Raw genomic sequence first — 19,397 nt, forward strand, 5'->3', positions numbered from 1 at the left:
TTGCTTAAGTACAACTTTTTTGCACATTTATGAATTTTGCAACAAAAAAAAAACATACATTTTTATATCTTATGTCACCGAGTGCATGTGTATGCGCATGTATGTGTTTCTGTGTGTTCAACCTGAATTATGTTTATTCAATCTTTGTAGTTTTACATTTTAATTTTAATTTTTTTTTATCAGGAGAGACTATTGAGGGAGGGGTAGGGAATAGAAGCACAGGTGGGGAATATTGTACAGGACAGGGTTAGGTGGGTACAGGGGGATTTGGGCAGGGTTAGGGTTGGGTACAGGGGGATTTGGGGCAGGTTAGGGTTGGGTACGGGGGGATTTGGGGCAGGTTAGGGTTGGTCAGGGGGGATTAGGGGCAGGTAGGGTGGGAGGGGGGATGTTGGGGCAGGGTTAGGGTTGGGTAGGGGGGAGGGGGCAGGGTTAGGGTTGGGTACAGGGGGATGTTGGGGCAGGGTTAGGTTGGGTACAGGGGGATGTTGGGGCAGGTTAGGGTTGGTACGGGGGGGATGTTGGGGCAGGGTTAGGTTTGGGTACAGGGGGGATGTTGGGGCAGGGTTAGGGTTGGGTACAGGGGGGGATTTAGGGGCAGGGTTAGGGTTGGGTACAGGGGGGATTTAGGGCAGGGTTAGGGTTGGGTACAGGGGGGATGTTGGGGCAGGGTTAGGGTTGGGTACGGGGGGATGTTGGGGCAGGGTTAGGTTTGGGTACAGGGGGGATGTTGGGGCAGGGTTAGGGTTGGGTACAGGGGGGATTTAGGGGCAGGGTTAGGGTTGGGTACAGGGGGATTTAGGGGCAGGGTTAGGGTTGGGTACAGGGGGGGATTTAGGGGCAGGGTTAGGGTTGGGTACAGGGGGATGTTGGGATCGGGTTAGGGTTGGGTACGGGGGGGATGTTGGGGCCGGGTTCATGTTAAGTGCAGGGGGGAACATTGAGACAGGGTTCACTCCTGGTCTTCTCCTTTGCGTCCAATCTCGGACATCGTGCCAAGGGTATTCCTGCAAAATGGGCGGTCTCCTTGTTTGGCCCAATCTTTAGGGTCCTGTGGAGATAGAGAAGCTGTTATCAAGCTACTGGGTGGGTTACGAAAGAGTGAGGTAATGATAACAAGAGGGAGCAAGAGATAGAAGCAAGGGAGGAGGATGGATTGGGAGATTAGAAGGAAATTGATGGAGGTGGGGAAGAGGAAGGAAGAGGAAAAGGAGGTGTTTACATACGTGTACTCAGAATAGTCCAACACGCAAGTTCGGGTCCTGGTCTTCTGGGCTTGGGGTCCACAGTTGGGCTGACAGAGACCCCAGGGACCCCAGTCACTCCAGTTACCATACACTACACAAGAGAGAAGCATACAGTACACAAATATACGGTCAGCTCCAGAATTATGGGCATGCTTGTTAATATGACCAAAAATGTGGATATAAAAAGCAAAGGTAATAATCCATGGTTCATGGTATGGTTTATTATATTCTTTTTTTATCACACATTTATTTAGAGATAAAGTTTTTTCAACAACTATTCAATTTCTTTTCCAAAAACATAGGTGTGACAATTGGCACCTGTTTTCAGTACTTTGTGTGCCGTCCTTTTGCAAGGATAAAACTACTGAGTCTTCTTCAGTATGAATGTTTTATGAACTTAGTGAACATATTGGGGGGGATATTTGACCATTCCCCCAAACTGAATCTTGCATGTTGTGCTTGTGAAGCCTACAATGCTAACGTGAAAACTGGGATGCCGACGGTTTTATGCGCAGACTGCGGCTCATTTTGGCGGGGCTGGCTCTTGTGACAGCGATGCCATGTTGCGGGGAGATTTGTGGGACTCACGCCTGCATCCCTGAATGTCGTAGCAGGGCCTGCTTTCTTGGATGGACCCTGGGCAGTGAGTCCCGTTCCATTCCCTGTGCTCACAGACGCGTTCTCTGCTCTGCCGGCCTGGAGAGTACGTCTTGCACCGGATGTCCTTGCCCGCCCTCTTACACTCCGACCACTCGCTCCACTCCGACCACTCGCCATCCACTGAGAGAGCAAATCAAAATGTCGTCACATACGGCAACTGTGATGATATCGGTGAAAATGCATTTAGAAATGATATTTAAGGCGGACCCACGCTGAGAAAGTGGCCTTGAATTATCCATAACTGCAGCAGCATGGGCGTGTCCTGCTGGCGTGGTGTGGTGGCTGTGTGCGTGCGTGCGTGCGTGTGTGCGTGCGTGCGTGCGTGCGTGTGTGCGTGCATGTGTGCGTGCGCGCACGGGCACCTGGGCAGTGGACACGCGTGTTGCACATGTCGATGGAGACGGGGTCTCCGGTGCAGTGCTGGCCGCCGTGTCGGGGTTCGGGGTTGTTGCACGCTCGCGTCCTCTCTCTCTGTCCTAGGCCGCAGGTCACCGAGCACTCGGAGTACGCGCCCCACGGCCCCCAGCCTCCGTGCACTGACGAGACGCAAACGAGAGGGCGGGGTCACCTGGGCTCTGCGGACCACTGAAGTGAGCCTCCTTTCCGCATGCACTGTTTCATTGACATTGCGCTTGGATTCAATTCAGCATTTGTCCTCAGTAATATAAGCAGGTGTTAGCGCTGTTTTTGTTTCAGCTCACTCCCCAGGCTTAGGTAGCTAATTAGCTACATAGACAAACACTCATTTAAATTCAGGAATCAAATTGTCAAATAAAAAATGTCCAGTTTTTACACAATAAGATATAGCCTTGCCACACTGATTGTCTATTTAAAAAGTGGCACTTAAATTGTGAATAGAACATTAAGGATGTCTGTTGATTGAGATCACAAAGAATGTAAGCATGAATGCTGACTGCTTCCTGGCAAGAGATAAGGACAAATATTGATTGAGTTCAGGTCAAAGGTATTGACTGAAGTTGGGCTGCCCTCAAGAACAAATATTGACTGCATCTAGGTCAAAGTTCAGGATAAGTGCTGATTGAATGCAGACTGAGTTAAACAGGACATGAAATTGCTCTGCCTCTTACCGGCACAGTACGGCAGGCCCACGCAGTGCTCCGACCTTTTTTCTGACCCAGGACATGGCAGGCCAGGGGGGTCGGTGGAGGGGGCGGGGTTGGTACAGGTGCGAAAGCTGTGACGTTGGGGTGGAGAGGACCCCTCTCTCGTGCAGTGTGCGTCACAGGCACCCCAAGCGCCCCAGTCTGACCAGCCACCATGGACTTGGGGGGGGGGGGGGGGAGAGAGACAAAGGAGCAAAATGGTGCAGTTCTCAGGAGCAAAAACGGAGTCCAGTCTAAAATGGTTAAAACCCATCAATGTACCACCACCACCACCCCCCCCCCCCCCCCCTTCAAGTGTCCTTTAAAATGCTTTGAACTTAGACTTTTGTCCATGCTTTGTTTTTCACATACCTTTCACAGATTCTACAGACAAGAAACAGAACCAAGGAAATATTGGGCATTAAACACAGAACAGTGCTCTGTAGTAAGCTCGCTCTATTGTTGGCTGTTGTTGTGTTTTGTATTATCCTGAAATGACATGCAAATGTTGTCTGTGCATGGGGGTCTATGCATTGCGCACATGTTGCGGTCATGTTGCATGTGTGTTAAGGTCATGTTTTTAGAAGACTGAGTGTGTTGCGGTTGGTTGGTGGACGTGCCTCAGGCATGCTTTGGGTGTGTTGCAGGTGTATTATGTGCATGTTACAGGCTTGTAGTGGGCTATGTTTTACCTGGGCAGACCTTTCCGGTGTCACAGGAAGCATATTCCCTGCTCTGACCACTGCAGCTACCCCCGCAGACAGGGGGCGGTGACGAGCACGTTCTCTCCCTCAGCTTTTGCCCAGTCCCACAGGTCACTGAGCATGGCTGCCACTGCCCCCACTCTGCCCAGCCTCCCTGCCCTGAGAGAGAGAGAGAGATGAGACATAAGCTGGGGAGAGAAGGAGAGATGGAGGGAGAAGTTGAGGGAAACCAGTAGAGAAGGAGCAAAAGAGGGAGAGAGTGAGGGAGAGAGGCAGGGGGAGGGCTATGAGGAAGAGATGAAGAGTTGGAATGAGAGTGCTAGATGCAGGGAAAGAGAGGAAAACGGTGCTGAGGTAAACAGTCTGCTGTGCTGTTAACTAATAAAGGCAGCAGGAATTTGTTTCTCAGCTGTTGGACAGACTTTTTCCACCCTGTGGTTATATGTGCTTTTCAAAAGATGCAGTTTCATATCAGTCTTTCGTATGAAAGCAGAACCAGCCCTTCCTTTCAACTGAATGAGAACAAAGGCTCAAACATACTGAACAGGCATCTAAAGCACAGCCACATCCAGAAGTTTCTGTTCCTGTTATACTCTGCTGTCGATGGGGGCCACGCTGACCGCATTTGTGTCCAAGATGGTAATGCATGTTGCTTGTAATTGTGTAAAACTGGGAACTCCCATTTTATGTAAAAGTAATGCGAAGCAACAGTATTTGTTTCGATTCAAGGGTGGAGGAGTTTAAAACATATTCCACATCTGATAGATAAAAATATGCTCATGTAGCCTTTCACATTTCCTGCTGATCTCTCTCTCTCTCTCTCTCTCTCTCTATCTCCACAATGACCATGGAACATAAACACTGTAATTATAATGAAGTAAACGCTGCCCCCTCTCTTGCTCTCCCTCTTTTTTCTCCTTCACTATCTCCCACTCTACTCCCTCTCTCTGCCTCCTTTCTCTCTCTCTCACTATCTCTTGGTGGGTTAGTGCCTGTGTCTGAGCTCCTTGTTGGGCTAGGGAGTTAGCCATGAGTCTGTAGCCATGTGCATGTCACAGGTGTCTACGGCCGTCTGTGTCTATAGCTGTGGGCATGTCAGTAACTGCGGACATGTCTGTAACTGTGCGTACGGCCAGTTGCGTGTGTCAGCAGCAGCCTGTGTCTGTTGCTATCTGTGTCTGTAGTTGAGTGTGTGTCTGTAGTTGTGTGTGTGTCTGTACTTGAGTGTGTGTCTGTAGGTGTGTGTGTCTGTAGTTGAGTGTGTGTCTGTAGTTGTGTGTCTGTAGCTACAGACTGGTCTGTACTAGGGCAGCAGGTCTTCTCCTCGCAGGGCCTGGTCTCCAGGCTCCCCTCCTTTTGGGTGTCCTTGCAGGTGCCCAGCCCGTAGCAGAACCGCCTGCGCTGCTGAACCCCTTCCAGGCAGGATACGGTGCAGGACCCCCACGGGCCCCATTCTGTCCACTTAGCAGGCCTGGGGACAGAGAGGAGACTCCTGAGAGTCAATGACTGCAGAACTGATCAAATGACATCTGCAGTAACCAACTAAAAGCAGACATGGAACCAAACTTTATGATGCCTTCAACTCTAGATCCTTTACGATCACTGAGCTCACCAGGGCTCTCTTTCTTCTTAATGATGTTTCAAACAGTTGATTTTAGTAAGTGTACGGTTTAGCCTATGTCTCTGACTGTTTTATTTCTTATTTATCAGCCTCATGATGGCTTCCTTGACTTTAACTGGTACGACTCTGTTTCCTTATGCTGACAAATGCCAATGACAGACTCCAAAGTCAATCAACAGCCTAGAATCAAAACTAGATACTGGAAGCTGTCTTGTACTTGCACTAAAGAATCAAGAATCAAACAATATGGCGCCAAGAAATGAAGGGGCTATGTAAAAGACTGCTGTTATTTCTATGTCTCTGTAACTGACAGTGTACTCCAGTGGTTTTTGTTTCCCTCTTGTGAACTGTACCAGCTGCCATTTTATAAATGGCTTTGCTGGTGGCCATGTGAATCAGCAATAAAACTATGGCATCTTTTATTTTCGATGAAGGGTTTTGATAGCTAACTGCTTGATTAACTGGCTGCTTGGTGCTGTTCTTAAATCACACAGGAGAGTGGAGATGGAGGTGCGGGCACTGACCGGCAGGAATGACAGACTCCATCGGAGTCTTTGTAGCCGAAGCGCGGGTTGAGGCAGCAGTCGTCCACCTCGGCTTCTCCCAGGAGGTGGCTACAACTCCCAAGCTGAGCGTCGAAATGCTGGTAACACTGCGCCTTCTCGGACACTGCAGACAGCAGACGGGAAAGAGAGCACGCCCCAGACACCCAGCAGCTGTGGTTATAGCGCTGAAAATCATAATGATGAATAAACTTTGTACATAAATGTTGGCACAACAGCAGCCACAACAAAACTGCGTCTTAACGTAAATAATGCAACTGTGTTTTCAATGCCCCATCCCTTCATACTGCATTTGTATTACAGTGTAGTACAATCTGCATTTTCCGTTTACACTATAGCGACGGAGCTGCTTTCATGAAAGATGGCTCTTTAGTGCTCGAAAACTGCAGCTCCTGGTCTTCTCCAGTATTGAACAATGCAAATGGAGATTATTACAGAGAGGTCTACCTTAAGGGATCAGCTCATTGATTTCAGTACCTGGGAATTTCGATAGAAGAAAACTACATTTTTAGAAACAGTAGATCCAGAAACACAGTCACCTGTTAATCCTATTATTTTTATGCGTGGCCTGTAAATACTATGCAGTTATTTTAATGATTAGATTTATGTGTGTGTGTGTGTGTGTGTGTGTGTGTGTGATTCTCTTTCTGTACTGAAGAGATTTTAATCTCATTAAGATGTCTGGATCAAATAAAGACTAAATTAACAAATAATAAGGGTATAACTTACAATACAAATAAAAAGCTTAATAAACTAGTACTTTGTGAACACGTTTGGTTTATTGGTAACTAGCTTTATAGTTTTGTGACAACAAACTCACTAAATAGAACATTTCGTATTGCTATGGAGTATGGGGTTCTTGCTGGATTAACCATTAATTGTGGTTGAGTTTGCCAGTTTAGGCACTCAACTAAGTGTTTATATTAGTGTTGCACATTGTGCAATGCCTTCTACTGACAAATCGTCATACTGCCATGCTGATGTCAAAATCCTGAAAAGTGAAGGGATCATATAAATAAACTGAAGCTATCTTTTATGGAACCTGAAACTCTCTTCTAAAGAAACCAGAACTATTACAAAATGGAAGCCGGTTCCCACAACACCATTACTTCTCATTTTCTATTTTAAATAACTTGACATGAAGAAAAAATCTCACTATCACATAACACAGTTCAGAAAGATGCAAATGCTATTCGTGCTTACAGACTGCAACTGCTAAACACCATGCATACACAATCCCTGTTCTAATAACAGTTGATACAGTGCCCTCCAAAAGTATGGGTTGAATGACAGTTGAATGACATTTCTTGTTTTTGCTATATACTTAAGGCATTTGCATTTGAGATCAAAAAGATGAACATGAGAAAAAGTACAGACAATCAGCTTTTATTTCGTGGTATTTGCATGCTTGTATGTTTTACCATTTTACAGAAACCCCTGTTTTGGTGCTAGGTCCTCCCATTTTCAGTTGTGCAGAGGTTAACTTGGATGACTGACTGGTGTTAATTTGATATTAGTTAAGTTATCTGACTCCAAAATAGTGTTTTAACCTTTTGTCTGTGCTAACAGTTATGCACAGATGGAGGACTGCTGTCCACCAGTATTGTAGTTTTATACAAATCACTATCTAGCTTGGCAGATGTGGACATGTTTTTGGCTTGTGTAGCTGCTTAAATACAATTGTGTATCCTGCTACAACACTAGTGTATAGGCGAGTGACTACGATGTGTAGATATCCTATAAGTTTTATGTGTATGCCAGGGCCTTTAAACTGCTTGGTGTACAGTGATAACAGTCAAAGAGGAATGCCAGGTTAGAATTAATGCAGTTTATTGTTCAATGTGTCTAATAATAATTACAATATATAATGGTGCAAAATGTGTGTGGTGAACTGGCTATATGCATAAATAGCTTATATGCGCAGGAGACCATGTTGATAAGTCTCCCCGAACCACTGCACGTTTCCCATTATATACAAAACGATCAAAGCAAAACACCACGTCATCATATGAAGACACAATCATGGCAAAACAGTAGCGATCAATGATCCAGCTTGCACTACCTCTGTAAGCATATCGCACTGGGATAACCTTTGTACCTGGCTGGGTGCTGACCTTTTAGTCAGCACCTCGCCACTAAAGATACCAACTTGTTCCCAATGACAGTTTCCCAACAATGCAAAACATTGTATTATTGTTATTATTGTATTACATTGTATTATGGGGAACCTAAAGTTCACATAATCATGATTGAATCAGATGTTTGCAACTGAGCTCTGTCCCTTCATTACAATTGCTGACTCCCTGTCAGCACAATAAACAGTCTGTTTTACTTTGAGGGTTTGATAAGAGGCAGATGTCTGTGAACTGCCCTACACTGCTTTTGGAACATGCTCTCTCTTCTTTATTGATGACCTAATGGAGGATTGCAGCAGTTGGATGAATTTGGAAGTACACAGATGTAGTTTCTCTGGTTATGTACAGAGAAAGTGCTTTATCCTGCATAAAGAAAATGACACCAAACACACTGCCTATGCAAACAAAGCAATCATCAGTGGGAAAAAGTACCAAGTTTTGGACTGGCCAAGTCAGTCACGCAATTAAATCAAGTCAAGCATGTATTTCACTTGCTGATGAGGAGACTGAAGACAGAAACCACCCAAGATAAAGTTCAACTGAAAGTGGGTACAGTGAAGGCTTAGCTATTTCTAAATAAGATACTAAATGATTGATGAAGCCAATGGGTTATAGGCTTGATGCAGTTATTGCATTTAAGGACAAGTCACCCAAATATTAGCACAGAAACAGCTGTTTCTGTAAAATAGTAAAACATGCACACATCACACATAAATACTATGAATAAAAGGTGATTGTCTGTACATTTGTCTCATATTGTCTCGTCTTCATTTTTTTAAATCTCAAATTCAGACGCCTTAAGTATACAGCAAAAAATAACTGATTTCACTCTACTGTTCTCATACCTTTTGAGGGCACTGTATATCAATGTACAAACCTTATTATCACAGTTCATATCAGTGTACAAACTTGGTTCTAACCATAGTTCTCATTAGTGCAGAAACTTTAGTGCAACAACAATACATACAATTGTTAAAACATGATTAAGAATGTCAGAAGTATTACCTTGGGTTTGTGCCATCGTTTTTTTCATTGTAAAACCATTACCTAGCTTCTTAATAATAACTTCATTAAAACTATAGTTTTCATCCCCCAAAAAACACATCTCAAACTTTTTTGTTTTGTTTTTTTCATATTAGAGCACCCTGGTGAACAAACAGTAAGTGTAAAAAGTGGTTGCTTATATACTACCCTGCGTACCAGTATACAAATGGGTATACAGCAGGTAACTGGTTAGTGTACAATCCATGGCAAATGTACAGCATACACTACATTGTATAGAGTTAGTAGCACTGACCTGACTCCTGGGCAGCCAAAAGCATGTAGTATAAAGTCCACAGCAACATTTTGCAGTCTCCTCCTTCTGTCAAGCTCTTTCTGTCACTGATTCTTTCCTGTTTTCCTTCCACTCTTCTCTGTCCCTGTTTCTCTCCTTTTATTGTCTCTCCGTCCCCCTTAATCTAATTATTTCCTCTACACTTTCTTTAACCTTTCCCCATTTCCTCTTTTTCTCAACTTCCTTCCTTTTTCTCAATTTAAGTAAAATGCTTTTCTTTCATTTTTCTTTCTGTTGTTCATGTCTGGTCTTTACCCCCTCCTTTTACTACCCTCTAGGATTTAAATGAGCTAATTTCCAGGCATAGGTCTACGTTTGTAGAAAATCAATTGTTTTATTCTATAATCACACTATACTCCCTGACAAGTAGGCACCACCAGCACATGCCAGTTTGTACACATTTACACTCAGATATTAAGACTCTCCACTGAGTAGACCCCCCCTTCCCCTCCCCCACAGCATATGATTTCGTCATTTGCTGGAAGCCTAGTCTGATTTACAGGAACAGCCAAATGGAGACGTGTTTGGGAAATTGCTAAAAAATGTTATTTGCTCTGGTTGTAATCAGCAGTAGTGCCTTGACCCTCAGGAACCCACTTTATCATTGGACCATTGCCAAGAAAAGTCCCTGTGCATAAATATAATCCAGGAATTTCCCTTCCCCAATATTGAGAATAAACCTGGGACTTTTGCAATGACAAATATATGGAATGTATTGGTAATATGACATTCATGGCTTAATGTTGCACAGTGTATATGTTTAGTATTATGAATGTGAATTTTTAGTAATAATTTAGTAATAAACACAGTGATATGTGGGTAATTGTTTTGTGTGCTGAGACTCAGATGGATAGGCTAATTTTGTCATACTGGTCTGGATTCAAATCCAGGATTTTGCATAAAAACTTGTTTACCAACAGTTCCTTTACTGTTCTTTGTTCGTTATCCGGTGGTACTTTGTCCCAAGGACAAACGCTTGATCTTGATTGATCTCCCGTTTAATGCTTGCATTAAGCTATCTATGCCTTTACTGTATTTAACCGAACTGGATTAGGGAATCGTTAGTGTAACCTACACGGTTCTTTGTTAGTATTCAATAATTGGCTCTTAATGCCTGCGGTTGGGTTTGAACTCGTATTAAGACTGATTGTGCCACGTCCTTCAAATGGAGACGTGTGGTCAAGAATAAACTGAAAGGGTGCAGAGGACGAGATTAGAGCAGATTAAAGTCTAGTATTCGTCTGAATTTGCGCGGACCAAGAGCGACTAGAACAGCGACAGTGAAACGACAGGAAGAGAGCTTTGGGCTACTATTGGAATTTGAGGATGCCTTCCTGACCCTCGTTATTTCTACAAAATAAATGTAAATGTGGTGGGAAAGAACCGTCCAATTGACAGAGTTTTATGATGGGGTGAGTCGGCTATTTTTTTCTCCAGTTATCTGTAACTCAGTCCTATTTAGCCTACTGTAAATGATATCATTTAAACCATTTAATAAGTTAAAAATTTTTTTTTTGGTATTATCATATTATCCGTGCGTTGTAATTAACCTGCCGCATGCTTAAAATGCATTTGTGGAACAAAAGGTAGGCCTTCTTGTAGGCCACAACGACTTGTAAAAACATAACATAGCCTATATTTAAAATCCCCACTCAAAAAAGAAAGAAAGAACAGTTCTTGTTTGGTATTTAAATATAATTATTTCGATGATTTCTACAGTGCTTCAATATTGGACTGTGGTTAAATCGTATTTTTGTAATGGGGAACGTGGAAGTGAGGACAACAGCTGACTCAAAGAAAAAATAATTTTTTAAATGATTTTTGGGATTTTAACTTTTAATTCATAAATGCCTTCTTCTGTTCGGTGTATTCTCACGCATGTCCTTTAGCCTATTCACCTGTCCAAATTTAGCCTTAAGAGGATACAGAAATAGCGCCAGGTTTGAGAGCTATTGAATTTCTACCGGTTATGCATACAATCCTGGAATTATGTTATAGCCTACATTTTAAAATTCAGGACACACATTAGGCACTGATTCTATGTCCTCTGATTCGACCTCCGTTCTTGTCAATTTCGGTTTATTTGGTGAATGGGGGAAATCAGTTAAAATAAGATATTGTTTTCAGTTTCAGTTTCAGTTGTTTGAATAATTTAATTCAAAGAAGAGAAAGTGCATGTCACGGAAGAAAGCCAGCGCATATCTGAAAATCTTTTAAACAGGTTTTCTCCCAGCTGCGCTTCTTTGGTGACCGTTCAATTGCACACATGACGACTACCGGCCTCGGGTACAACCTAAACCGAACAGAAACGGAAGAGGAGTAAAGAACTTCCCTTCACAATTTGGCGTGTCTGATTGGCATAAGCCAAAGGAGATGCCGGACGGAGGTGCGACAACCGTGGAAATCTCCTGCCAGGCCCTGTGTCGCACCTTGGTCACCAGTAACGGGATTCAGCAAGAAGACGTGGACATCTCTAAGTCGGTGCTGTATACATCTCTGATGGGGCTACTCCTGGTCGCCGACAAAGAGGTGATTAGACCGACGTCTGTGAATTTACCAAACTTATAGAAATGAATGCGTAGAGGTAATGATCATTTATGTAATTTGAATGTCCAAATATCAAATTAGCCGGAAACGATAAATCAATACATTTCTCTGTGATACGTATTTTCCCTCAGAGTGTTGTGCTTTTGAGTCTCGATGGGCCGAAATTGCTTGTTTTTGTCATCGGACATTCCCATCTATTCATTTGTTTGTAAATGCATGCCCATGTAGGCTACTTGGATTAATTTATACTGGAACTGGTTATTTTAATTAAAAGCACATATTTAACGAAAAGTGCATTATAATTTGGTAGATCTCACAGTCTCAAGTGTAAATTACTGGTCAGTGGGTCAATAAATATTTTGATTATTGATGATTCATTGGAAATGTATGAGATTAATTACCAACAAGATGAAATACAAATGTTGAATGTTGGAAAACAAGAAGGAGAAGTTCCAAAGGAACTTCCCTTATGTTGCCATATCACACTTATACCTGAACAAATGCACATGTAAATAGCTACACCATTTTATCACCCAAGCGAACACAGTCAGGCAGACACGTGCAAATACACCTGTTAGCTCTCCTTGCCTTTTCTCCCAGCTCCTCTGCTAATTGGATCAGTATTTCTTGACTCAACCTCTTCTGTGAGCCTCTCTGTGCAATGAGTTAATGAGATCAGTGCGCTAAATGAGGACAGTGTGTACATAATGCAGAGAGGGGGAGGGAAGGGCGGAGGGACGAGTGTGAGTCTGACTGTCAAAGGTATGAAAAGAATGTTTGAATCAGATATTTGAGTGATAAGTTATCATTTGGGTATTTCAAGCCAAAAGTGTGAGATACTGTACATTACTGATATGGGTGCATTAATGGTTTCATCTTTCTGACCCCATGGTTATGAATTTTACTTACTTTTAAGCTTACACTGACTATCTATCTGCTCTCCCCTTTCAGAGTGAAGTCAGTCTAGATCTTGGCAGCGGACAGGTTGGGCTTCTCAATGTGGGAAACACAGTATGTATACATAATATGTCTTTGACTTATTTACTTTTGTCATATGCCATGACCACTCATAAATTGGACAGATGGCATAACTGCCATCCCAATTTAGATGTTTTATCTGTTAAAAGCATCAACACTGACATATCTCACACCCTTTCTCATCCTCTCTCTATCACTCCTCCCTCCCCTCTTTTTCTTTCTCTCCCCTGCCTTGTCTTACGCCCACCGCCCCCCACCCCCCCACCCCCCAGTGCTTCCTTAACTCTATAGTGCAATGTTTGTGCCACACTCATGGTCTGAGAGATTACTGCCTGACCAAGACCTACCAAAAGGAAATGGGCTCCAGCAAAGAACCAAAATTAATGAACGGTAATAGTCCCCTCCTTTTAATTCTGTAGCACCAAACACCAACCTGTCACCCGCACAAACCACTATCACCCCCAATAATCTGTACCCTCCTCAACCTCCACATTCTCCAGCTGTTACCTGTGCACATACCCGTGTACCTGACCTAACCTTACACCTGTGCTCCTGATGCACAGACCATACCACAGACTGTCATCTGCACAGGTGAGGCCTGAGAAACCAGGATCCATTGGCTGTCTGCTAGCTCAACCTTCAGGAAATATTCAAAGTCCAACTTTGCCTAAAATTGACTTCTTATTTTGTATCCATCCTTTGATAATCTGTTTTTCATGAATTTTGTTTCTTTTAAAGCAAGTCAAAGATGAGATACTACAATGTACACACATCTGCATTTGCATTGTGTTTCAAAAATCCCTGAATTAGTGGAAATGTGGGAGTCTCATGGCATGTGTCTGCAGTTCTGGATTTATTCATTAATTTATTTCACAATAATGACATCAATGTTTCAGTTCAGTTTTACATGAGATGGAGAGTGAGCGGTCATTTTCTTTCCCCCACTGCTTCATTTCTGCCATGCATGTATCTTGATTTCTTGTGAACCAGAGACAAAGCAATGCATTGTGGGTGATTGTAGTTTCAGTAGGCTGAATAGTTCGTTGGAGTGAAAAATGATTTAATTTCATCGTAGCCTGAATAATTCTTATGTCTGCAAATGTATAGTGTTGCATTCATACTACAATAAGGATGAAGATAGCATATTTAACGACTTAGTTTGGACGCACTGCCCATCATGTTGATGTTCCCTTCCCCAGCGTTCACCCAGGTGCTGGCAGACCTGTGGGACGCCAACGGATCTGATGCCCCTGTCAATCCTGGACAGTTTTACAATATCTTCAAAGAATCTGTGCCTTACTTTAGTGGCTACAGGTGAGTTCTCTTTTCCTCTCGCAGGTGAGTTGCTGTATCTGGCTCACAAGCTACCTGTCACATACTTTTTCAGTTAACCAGGTCAGTCAACTTTATTCTCTTTTACTTAGACGTGGAGCACTCAAATTTTGAAATGGAATCTAGGCAACCAGCCATTTATTCAGATAGATTTTATTTTAAGTCCCTGGGACCCCAAAGTTAAAATAAAGACAAAATACAAATCTGTATGTCGGCATGTTTCCGTGTGTCTCAGAGGGTGCTGCCATGATAAATTGTGTTTCGTCTATCCCAGCATGCCTCAGTGTGTCTCAATGTGTCTCAGTCAGCAGGACGCGCAGGAGTTCCTCCGCTTTCTGCTGGATCGGCTGCACTCTGAAATCAACCGCTGCCCCCCTCACCTGTCCCCACGAACTGCCCCCCAGGACTACGGCTACGCAAAGATCAGGTACACTACTGAGAGCCGGCTACACCCTCAGTAGTGTCCAATCTTATCTGAGAAGGTCCATTATGGATGCAGGCTTTTGTTATAGCCAAGCATTATGGCAAGTGGTTCAATTTATCAGGACCTTGATTGAAGACTATGAATAGCTGTCATATGTTGAATCAGATGTTTTAGCAGTACCCTAAAAGAAAAGCCTGCACTCACATTAGCCTATCCAAGATGTAATTAGACACCCCACATTAGGCCTGTTTACCCTCAACCAAAAATCTTAGCACTAGGAAGCGCTTTCCTCCAATCAATGGTATTCGATCATGAGCCAGATGAGGTGATATTTTCCCATCCGTTTTGGGCCATATTCATATGTGGTAATACATCTAATAGGAATTCTATACAGTATATTCTCACGTCATTCAAAATGCAATTTGTCATACTTCTTTGCTTTTGAATTATGTGTAATGTAATTATATGCACGACCATTCTTCGCTGGTGACATTAAATGTTAAAAGAAGTTGGAGGACGATGGCACAGGCCAGTGGATGAATACTGAGGTTACGTGCCTCTTAAGCCTGTGGGGTGAGCAGTCGACATAGGCAAAAATACAGGAGGATGTTCTTTGTGGACTTCAGATGCTTTGAAAATCAATAGTTTGAATTATTTTGTGCCTTGATTTGTGTCTATTGCCGATGGCAGTATGACTGTGGCGGTGTGGTTGTTTACTTTTGTACCAGTAACCAAACCCTTGTGTATGAATGCAGGTTATTTCTAGTGTAAACTGTGTTAACACAGGTATTGGATATGGATCACCTTTAAAAGTAGATGTAAACAGGCAGTCAAAAAAGTAGGACATAGGCAAAAAATCTGAACTGGTCATCAGGATCTGTGGTGTAAACATAGCCATAGTCTTTCATTAGCTGTCATGTGTGTTCTTTCTCTCCCTCAGAATGGAAGAGGAAGCAGATAAGATGTGGGCCAGATACCTTGAAAGAGATGATAGCAAAATTGTGGGTGAGAACATTTTAGTTTTTTTGTACTTTTGAAAGTTACATTTCTGTCATTGTAAAGATCCATCTTTGTGGCTTTTGTAAGTCTGGCCTTTTGTCACCCTGTTTAGAAACTGTCTTTGTTTTTTTATATTCTTGGCCTCTGTTTATGTACCTTCTCCCTCTGATCATCTCCCTTATTTCTTCTTCCATATCTCTCACTCATATACACACCTTTCTTTCTCAATCTTTTTCCTCTCTCATTCTCTCCTCTCCCTGTCTCCCTTCCTCCTTTTCTCTCTCCCCATATCCCTGCCTCTCTGCCTCTATCAGATCTTTTCTCAGGTCAGCTACGCAGTTCCCTCCATTGCTCTGTCTGCTCGCACTATTCCACTACCTTTGATGTCTTCTGTGACCTGTCACTGCCCATTCCCAAGGTACTGTGCCCCCTGCCATTCTGTGTGTATGGTGATGCATTTCCACCCACATGAAACTTCTACACCCTGACAAATTTAGCAGAACAAAATAATTTATTATTTCTACAATCTTAAAGGTCTCAATACCTTTTCTTATTCAATGAACGTTTTGTTTCAGAAGAGTGTTTCTGGGGGCATTGTTTCACTGAAGGACTGCCTTGAGCTCTTCTCCCAAGAAGAAAATCTTGATAAGGAGGATGCACCCGTGGGTACCATGTACTCCCACCCTTTCATGAATTGGCATACATTCTTGAGTCTGTGGATGTGGATCAGAGTTCTGTATTTGTGTGACGTGTGCTGTGTTCCAGATGTGTGAGAGGTGTGGCAGATGCACAGAGAGCACCAAGAGGTTGACCATTCAGAGGTTTCCACGAGTCATTGTCCTGCGTATCCTTAGCCCATACTGCTGCTAATGCTAACACATCCCCTAGTGGAGCTAGCACTCTACATTCTACCCACCCCTGCTATCACAATGGTAATGCTGTTATTCCATTAGCCCAATATGAAGGTTATGATTTTGGCAATAATAATGATGATGTTTATGAGGTTTTATTAACAAGACAGGCATACACTCACCTCTTAAACCTCTTTTCACTTTTCTGCTTAGGCATTTGCCCTGCAGTACTCCAGCTGAGCTTCACAGTCATTGAATAAATCATTGGCCAGAGTCTGGAACAGCAGTGGCATTTGATAGCAGACCATGAGGCACATCCACAGTGCCTTAACAAGCTTGGCCTCCCAGCAGCTTCATGTTGATGTTCATGATATTGATGTTGGTCACAGCCACGATTCTCTTTGGTTGTAAAAACTTAACCACTCGCTCAGACCTGAACCGTTTCACCACGTCGAGGTACTCCATCTGCAAAAGTACCGCAGCTGTGTCCTTCCCTCTGACACGGCTGGACCTGGGCCCCTACGGACCAGTGGGCACTGGTAATGATGTCATTGTATGTGCTACCATTAGTGTTAGTGCTAGCATTTGGCTTAAACCATTGCACACCGAGCAGCCATATTGGGGGGTAACAAGGCTTGTAAAATATAGTTGATGCCTGCCATGATGACCATGTGTATTCTACATGGCCAAATGTCTGTGCTGATCTTGACCATATGTGTCTCTTTCAGGACCAGTCCTGTATAACCTGTATGCGGTATGTAACCACTCCGGCACCGTCAATATGGGTCACTACACTGCCTACTGTCTGGAGAAGTCTGACTGGTACTGCTACAATGACTCCAGGTCAGCCTCTATCTGCTTCGTATAAAGAACTATTTGACCACATATAAGACTGCTAAGCTACTGGGGTATTCTGGGGGAAAACTGCATACATTACCAGTCCTTGGAAAGCCACAGGGTTTCCTTGGTCTAAACTGGTTGCTCACTGTAAAGTGAAAACAAAAAATGAGAATGAGCCACACAGGCAGAGGTAGCAGAATGGAGAGATTTGGCTGGTGTGTATGGTCTGATGATCTTTTAAGATTGCATTGCAGATCCTTGCTATGAATATTCTTCGAATGTGAGAGCAGAGAAGAAAAGTAGGCTGCATATGCTATATCCACAATTTTAAATAATGTTAATAAAATGTGCTCAATTTTGCCTTTTTTTTATTAGGTGATTTATTACTCGCCTAATTGTAGAGAACTGGCTTTAACTGATGGTATTGACTTATTTCTGAATGAATCGCTATATTGGTAATCGAGTAGAATGATAAAACAGGTTGAAACCAATAATCAGTTTAAGGGAAAGTTTTCCAACCTGTCAGTCTCCACTGGTGTGATGTGCATAATATACATAGGCTAGCAGTTGAACATTTTCACTTTTCTGTCTCACTCTCTCTTTTCCATTTAGGGTCACGCCCATCTCTGAATCCCATCTCCAGTCCAATCAGGCCTATGTACTTTTTTATCAGCTGGACGCCAGCAACTGCAGCGCACTGAGAAAGTGATCACCTCTGTAGGATTTGAATGCGGACACATCACCTGGACAACACCATGCAGTTCCAGGAAAAACTTCTGCAATAAATTGAATGTGAGATGGATAGGTGCACTAGTGAGTGGATAGAACCAGCTCTATTACAGGTCCCTGTCTAAGATATGTGAGTGGGTCCTTGGTGCAGGTAGAGAGAAATGGAAGACAAAAAATGGATGGAAATGTGTGAAAAAATGTCAATGAGAGGTGGAATAAGGAGAAGAGGCTGAGAGTATGTGAAAATGAAATAAAGTACAGAGAGAATACAATGAATGGGGAGAGATAGAAGGAGAAAGGAATGTGAACTGAAAAGTGACATTCAAGACGGAGTGGACTGACCTGACAAAACTCCAAGAATATTGGTTAAACCTCATTCTGAATGACACTATAACTGTCTGAAGACTGGTTTGGAGCAAACTCACTAAAACTGGAGAGCATTTGTGTTTTTGCGAAAGTAGAGAAAATAGCATTCTAAGGGTGGTGTATTCAGCGAAAGCACTGTTTCTCAGTGGAGCAATGTGCCCCACAGCTGGAACTGAACCCTGACACTGCCACTGCTGAATGTACTGTAACAGGAGATGCACAGCACAACATATAATTGGATTAAACGTCACCTGGTTGCCTGTATGAGCTGTGCATGAAGCACAGTAGTTCCTCCAGTGCAACTAAGCTGCTCAGGCTGATGAATTGTGCAGGGAAAAGAGATGGCAGCTGGTAGAACATTCTTTACAGGACAGATGCTAGTGTGTGGCCTCCTGAAATTGACAGAATGTATAGTTATAGTAATGGAACAATCAGGATAGAGTATTCCATGTTACAGACTAAAATATAAAATGTAAGAATAAAGAAAATAGTACCAACCTAATTTCTGGTTATACACAGATTTTTTAATTGGTACAGACAGACAAAAAAAAAAAAGAAAGGAAAAATTCCTGAAAATGGAATAAAGGAGAGGTGGAATGATTTTGAACAGTATTAAATAGGTTATACGCTATATAACCCATTTTAATATAACATATGCTGCAAAAAAGAAATTGAAAATGTTTGAAGAATTATTACAGCATCGAAAAAGAAAAAAGTATTTGTAGCATCACATAACATATAACCTTGCTAATATAATACGATCACTTTACCAGGGTAGCAATTCTGTAACAAGACCAGGTCAAAACCTAGTATATGGCTGGACCGAACTGGCCGACCAATGGTGTAACTTCATCAGTCAGTCACTCAGTCACAGACATGCGTGGTGTAACTTCATCACTCACTCAGTCACAGGCATTCACGTTTATAGGGCTGGCCCCGGTGTTGCGGTCCAGCCAAAAAAG

The 19,397-nt window shown here is 43.0% G+C and overlaps 2 protein-coding genes across 5 annotated transcripts; one reads left to right on the forward strand and one right to left on the reverse strand.

The window, feature by feature from the left end:
* Positions 1-631: 631 nt before the first annotated feature.
* On the reverse strand, positions 632-9,798 carry LOC135238508 (properdin-like). The gene is made up of 9 exons (XM_064306462.1): positions 9,331-9,798; positions 5,860-6,004; positions 5,019-5,185; positions 3,703-3,873; positions 2,996-3,190; positions 2,270-2,443; positions 1,836-2,027; positions 1,227-1,338; positions 632-1,051 (listed from the first exon to the last, which is right to left on the reverse strand). The coding sequence occupies exons 1-9, from the start codon at positions 9,377-9,379 to the stop codon at positions 922-924; spliced, it is 1,335 nt and encodes a 444-aa protein (XP_064162532.1). The 5' UTR covers positions 9,380-9,798; the 3' UTR covers positions 632-921.
* Positions 9,799-10,049: 251 nt separating this feature from the next.
* On the forward strand, positions 10,050-18,937 carry usp21 (ubiquitin specific peptidase 21). 4 transcript variants are annotated; one of them, XM_064306465.1, is made up of 13 exons: positions 10,050-10,781; positions 11,734-11,898; positions 12,868-12,927; positions 13,167-13,284; positions 14,094-14,208; positions 14,531-14,653; positions 15,591-15,655; positions 15,964-16,067; positions 16,228-16,311; positions 16,415-16,493; positions 16,932-17,053; positions 17,229-17,343; positions 17,953-18,937. In XM_064306465.1, exons 1-13 carry the CDS (start codon positions 10,737-10,739, stop codon positions 18,039-18,041), a joined length of 1,284 nt encoding a protein of 427 aa, XP_064162535.1. In that variant the 5' UTR covers positions 10,050-10,736; the 3' UTR covers positions 18,042-18,937. The 4 variants fall into 4 exon arrangements, with proteins under 4 accessions (XP_064162535.1, XP_064162534.1, XP_064162537.1 ...); XM_064306464.1 differs by having other exon boundaries at positions 10,053-10,781; positions 16,225-16,311; XM_064306467.1 differs by having other exon boundaries at positions 10,055-10,781; positions 11,591-11,898; positions 16,225-16,311.
* Positions 18,938-19,397: the final 460 nt, after the last annotated feature.

The sequence above is a fragment of the Anguilla rostrata genome, chromosome 13 (assembly GCF_018555375.3).
Source record: "Anguilla rostrata isolate EN2019 chromosome 13, ASM1855537v3, whole genome shotgun sequence".
Taxonomy (NCBI): domain Eukaryota; kingdom Metazoa; phylum Chordata; class Actinopteri; order Anguilliformes; family Anguillidae; genus Anguilla; species Anguilla rostrata.